At 45.1% G+C, this 6,000-nt stretch overlaps 1 protein-coding gene across 2 annotated transcripts in view; it reads right to left on the reverse strand.

Annotated features, from left to right (window-relative positions):
- Positions 1-5,219, reverse strand: part of FBF1 (Fas binding factor 1) — a 100,165-nt gene extending 94,946 nt beyond the window's left edge. For both annotated transcript variants that reach the window (XM_089690661.1, XM_089690660.1), the window contains exons 1-2: positions 5,055-5,219; positions 48-75 (exon numbers count right to left, since the gene is read on the reverse strand). In XM_089690661.1, the coding sequence (XP_089546787.1) occupies positions 48-75; positions 5,055-5,057 (31 nt within the window). In that variant the 5' untranslated portion in view covers positions 5,058-5,219. The remainder of the gene's footprint in view (positions 1-47; positions 76-5,054) is intronic.
- Between the last annotated feature and the right edge of the window lie 781 nt (positions 5,220-6,000).

The following is a 6,000-nucleotide window of genomic DNA, read 5'->3' on the forward strand; positions in this document are numbered from 1 at the left end:
ACAGTTTAAAACAGTTTGGACAGAACAAACGTACACCAGGAACTAACCTTTCAAGCCTCTTTTATTCTTGGAAGCCTGGGACATAAAAGAATAAAGACAATGATTTAATTAAATACTTATAAACCTTTCATGGTCATATGAAATAACAGAGATTGAACACAGTGAACTAAAATGTTAATGGGGACTATTCATTTCAAGACTGCCCAGCTGGAAGGGTCTGATCTAGGGTGGCCACCTCATCCTCATGACACAGGTTCTGTGGCTGATTAGGGTGGTATTTAAAGTCACTCGGTGCCATATCTGCATTAAATTAGCCTCAGAACCTGTGTCATTAATATGTGTTCGGATTTAAGGGCTCTTTCACACGCATGTCCCGATTTTCAGGCAGACACAATTGGAACCTCCATTCTCCTCTATGGAGTGGCAGGTGTAAACGGACATGTGTCTGTTTACACCTGCCGACATATGATCCACCAAAAAGGGATGGATGGGGTTCCAACTGCCCTTCCATCTGTCTGATCGGGTCAGATGAAAACGGACAGGCAATCCGTTTTCATCCGACCACCCACTGAGGAGAACGAGCAGCTCTGTGTCTGTTCTGCATAAGCGGAGCGGACACGGAGCTGTCCTCCGCTTGCTCAGCGGGGATCAGTGGAGAGATCCCCCGCTGAGCAAGTGGACCTGCTAAACAGGTCCACTCCATGTGAAAGGACCCTAAACCTCCCTGGAGGTATTCCTGAGTGTAGCTCGGGGTAAAGTTTCAGCACCACAAGCGGTAACCCCAAACTACACTCGGGAATACCTTGCAGCGCTGCTCCGGGATCCCTTCTTCACTTACCTCGTCCTTCGCTCCCGCGATGTCCCCCCTGCAGTATCCCCGGCAATGTCCTCCAGCCAATGCCGGCATTCGTCTTCTGGGTTCCGTTCCCTGCGACGTCGGGACGTACGGGGACGGAATGGCGGGAAATTAAAAAATGTGAAAAAGTGACATTCACTAAATACACTAAAATCACATAGTACAACATTACTGTATCAAACCATTTCACATACATTTTGTCCCGAGTGCTTTGTCCTGTGCCCTGCCTGCATTTGTACTGTTCTTTCTGCCTGGAAACTGAGAAACGTCTATGGCGTCCAAAAAGCGTCCCTTTAGGTCAAAATCGGTATTAGACCAGCTAGAGAACAGCGATAGTAAATCAGAACCACTTGCAGAATTGAGTGATAATGATTCGTGGGGATATTCGTCATCAGACACTGAAAACGATTTTGCGGCTTTGCTCAGTGATGTGCGAACTTGGCGCTGTATTTCAAATTTCAGTGTTTTTGGTTTGATTATATTATTGAATTAAATGTATTATATTATTTTTTATGATTATTTATTAAATTATAATTTATGATTTCGTGTTTAAAATTTTAAATGTTTACTAGACTCTTGTTCGGACAGATTTCAGAGAGTTATTCCTAAGAATTACAGGTCTACAATAAAAAAACTACATATTTCAAAGCAAAAAAAGTACCGCTTTGAGCACAGAAATACTGACATAATCAGACCGCTAGGGAGGCTACGGGATGAGGTGGCAATCCTAGTCTAAACAGGTCTGTCTCTCAGCTTTTCAGGTGGACCTGATCAGATGGCCCATTCACCTCTATTGACCGGTAGGTGTAAGGCCTCTTTCACAATGACGATCCGATTGGGTATGCCTGTCAGTTTTTTAGGTGGATCTTCCATAGCTCTCTATGGAGTGGCGGGTGTCAGAGTTCATGTGTGAACCACTGGCATCCGATTCTGTCTATTAAAATAAGATGGAGGGGGATCCATTCCCCATCCATCCAGAAGATGGATGGAAATGGACAGGCGGTCCGTTTCCATCCAACAGCCCATAGAGGACAGCAGGCTGTGTCCGTGTCCACTCTGCATAAGCGGATCAGACACGGACCTGTCATCTGCTTGCTCAGTGGGGATCAGCAGAGAGATCTCCTGCTGAGCAAGCGGATCTGCTTAACAGGTCCGCTCCATGTGAAAGGATCCTTAAGGGACGAGGTGGCAACCCTAGTCTGATCAGGTCCATCTATCAGCTTTTCAGGTGGACCTGATCAGATGGTCCGTTCACCTCTATGGACCGGTAGGTGTAAGGCCCCTTTCACACAAACGGTCTGATCGGGTCTGCCTGTGAGTTTTTCAGGTGGATCCGACTAGACCATCCATAGCTCTCTATGGAGTGGCGGGTGTCAGCGTTCACCAATAAGATGGATGGGGATCCATTCCCCGCCCGTCCAGCAGATTGGATGATAGTCGGATGGAAATGGAGTGGCGGTCCGTTTCCATCCAACAGCCTACAGAGGAAAGCAGTCTGAGTCCGCTCTGCATAAGTGGGTCAGACACGCACCTGTCAACTGCTTGCTCATCGGGCAGATCCCCCACTTGTTCAGTGGGCGGATCCCCTGCTGGGCAAGTTGATCCGCTGATGGATCCGCCCCGTTTGAAAGGGGCCTTAATGGACTTTTGTTTGTTAACAGCTGTCTACCTCCAATTGGCTAAGGAAGGAGATCTGTCCTCCTCTGTCTAGGCAGATTGGATTGGAGGTAGATGGGTGTAAACAGACAGCGGAGCCCATTTACTGCTGCTGGTCCATAGAGCAGAGCAGGCTCTGTCTGTGTCTTTTCTGCAGAAACTGAGCAAACACGGACCCGCCATCGTCCCGCTCTGCTCCAATCAGCGCACAGCTCTGAGTCCGCCCCGTATGAAAGGGGCCTATGCTCCATTAATGATGGATTCAGCTCTGGGGCTTCAGATTGTACTACAAAGTAATGCTGGCCATACACGTATAGACTTCCGTTCAGGAATTTTTGTTTCAACAACATTTGTTTGATTTTTCTAATCGTTAGTGGGATCAAATCGATGTTCATTTTCGACAGCAGAGATGAGAAAATTTGAAGGGGTAGGAAGGAAACCTTTTCTCGATCTAACAAATTTTTGGCGGGTGTATGCGGTTATTGTTCAGAAATGACATTCATTTGAAAGTCGAATGTTAAAAGCAAAAGACAATTTTCAAATGACATTCGTCCATTCATCGAATGTGAAGAGAGTTTTTGTATGACTTTTATTAGGCTGGTCATACACTATACAATTTTCTGCCCAATTTCTTTTAGATTTATCTTCAACTGTGTAGTGCAAGAGCCGGCCTAATTGGATACAATCGAAAGCAGGGGCGGACTGACAACTCATGGGGCCCCGGGCAATAGGGGATCATGGGGCCCCTGTGTCCTTGCCCAAACTCAAAAAAGCCTATGAAAAAGGTACCAGGGGCATCTCATGGGGCCCCCTGCTGACCTCGGGCCCTCGGGCAGTGCCCGAGTTTCCAAATGGTCAGTCCGCCCCTGATCGAAAGTATTGTTTAGGTTTGACCTCCTATTATATGGTTTTTGGTAAATCTAAACCAAAAATCTCAAGAAGATCGTATAATGTGAGGCCAGTCTTATGAACATTCTCGACCACAAATCTACACGTGTATGGCCTGCATTAGGCTGTCCATAGACGGGTCGAAAACCGTCCGTTTTTAAAAAAAAACAAAAAATCGGCCGACGTTACCACCAACGGTAGAAAAAAAAAAATCAGCTGATTTTTGTCCCGTCTATCGCCGGCATTTAATTACTTCTGTCCCTGCAAAGAGCTCCGCAATTATATTTGACATGAAAAAGTATTGTGGTTGCAACATTGTATCTATTTGTATCCATTTCAGATACAGATGGTTTATTCGGATACAAATAGACACATTGTTGCAACCGCAATACTTTTTCATGTCAAATATAATAGTGGACTGGAATGCTTATTCTTGTTCTTGCAGGTCACGGCTCATGCGAAGATTTTATATCGGTAAAACGATTGGCCGATTTGCCCATCATTGCCGGGAAAATCGGATGATTTTTTTCCAACTTTACCAATAAAAAAAATGTGCCAAAACCCCGAAACACGGCCGACCAATTAAGCCACTAACGGTGTGAAAATCGGCCGATTTTCGACCCGTCTATGGCCTGCATTAGGCTGGTCATACACTATACAATTTTCTTCCAGTTTTCTGCCCAATTTCCTTTGGATTTACCTTCAACTATGTAGTGCAAGGGCCTGTCTGATTGGATACAATTGAAAGTGTTGTTTAAGTTTGACCTCCTATTATACAGTTTTTGGTAAATCTAAAGCAAAATTCTCAGTAAAATTGTATAGTGTATGGCTGGCCTTACAAATATTCTTGTCCGCACATTTACACGTATATGGACAGCCGTAAGCTGGCCATACACATATAGATTTTCCTTCAAGAATATTCATTTGATTTTCTAATTGTTAGTAGGCTCAAATCGATGTTTATTTTTGACTGCAGTGACGGGAAAATTCGAAGGGGCAGGAAGGAAAACTGTTCTCGATCAAATGAATTTTCAGCCAGTATATGTGGTTATTGTTCAGAAATTACTTTCATTTTAAACTCGAACATTAAAAGCAATTTTCAAACATTCGTCCGTTCACCGAATGTAAAAAGAATTGTCGTACAACTTTTCTTACAATTCTCGTCCGAAAATCTACACGTGTATGGCCAGCCTAGTTCGCCATATGTGTAGATTTTCGGCTGAGAATATTCGTAAAAAAAAAAATGTATGAAAATTCTTTGAACATTTGAATATCGTTCGAAAATTGTCTTTTGCATTTAACATTCGAGTTTAAAATGAAGGTACTTTCTGATCAATGACCGCCTACGCTGGCTGAAAATTCCTTGGATTGAGAAAAGTTTTTCTTCCTGCCCCTTTGAATTTTCCCATCGAAAACAAACATCGGTTTGACCCCACTAACGATTAGAAAAATCGAATGAAAATTTTTGAACACAAATCTACATGTGTATGGCCAGCTTTAGCCTGCAAATCGCAGGATTTCATTTACAAGAAAGAAACAGGGATCACCGCGAACAATGTGCTCCGACCCCGGGCTTGGAGAAGAGGTGACTGGCCTATGACAGGCACTACTACGTCCTGTGTGGTGTCTATGGAGGGGAAGAGGGCTCACACACCATGCTCCCGATGTCTTCTCCTCACACCCGTCCTCTATGGACCGCACTCCGGCCGGACACTGCATCAATCACAACGCCGGAAAGCGTCTCTCCATCACTATAGAAACTACCGGTCCACCAGGCTTTCATGGTCACATGACCCGGGACTGCAGAGCAAAGTCTACTGAGCCACTGTACCGCCCATTTCCTCCTGAGCCCGCCCTTCCGGCTGAGAGCGGTGCACTATGGGAGTTGTAGTTCCGCCCACAGAGCTATGCTGATTGATGGGGAGAGTGAGAGGCGCTGCCAGGGATAGAAGTGTGAGCCTGCGCAGATGTCTGTGTCATTTATCTATATATTTGTGTATGTGTGTGGATTGCAGGAGACAAATATCATTCCAATAGGCTTTCTTTTCTTGGAGGACCAGTTCACACTACATGCGTTTCAGTTGCTTTTTTTCTGCATCCAAAACGCACATAAAGTCGGTTATATGGTTGCCAATGTCATAGTCCACATTAGTGCAGGGGCGGACTGACCATTTGGAAACTCAGGCACTGCCCAAGGGCCCGGGGTCAGTAGGGGGCCCCATGAGATGCCCCTGGTACCTTTTTCATAGGCTTTTTTGAGTTTGGGTAAGGACACGGGCCCCATGATCCCCTATTGCCCGGGGGCCCCATGAGTTTTCAGTCCACCCCTGCATCAGTGCTTGCAGTTCCAGTGCGTTCTGGATACAGAAAAAAAAAGTAGAACAGGCTGTATTTTTCCTGCACAGAACTGTACTAGAATGCAGTAAAACACACCAGAAAGCACCAAAAACGCACATGTCCCTATTTAAATTAAAGAAAAAAAGGGGGGAAATGAGCTGGAATGCATAAAAAAAAAGCACGTGGAAGCATCCGGAACGTATCTGGACTGTGTTTCTATAGTGTGAATCGGCCCTAAGGGCCAATTCACACTATCTGCATTT

Source organism: Staurois parvus, unplaced genomic scaffold (genome assembly GCF_062004578.1).
Source record: "Staurois parvus isolate SC_StPar_1 unplaced genomic scaffold, SC_StPar_1.0 ptg000538l, whole genome shotgun sequence".
In the NCBI taxonomy this organism is placed as follows: Eukaryota; Metazoa; Chordata; class Amphibia; order Anura; family Ranidae; genus Staurois; species Staurois parvus.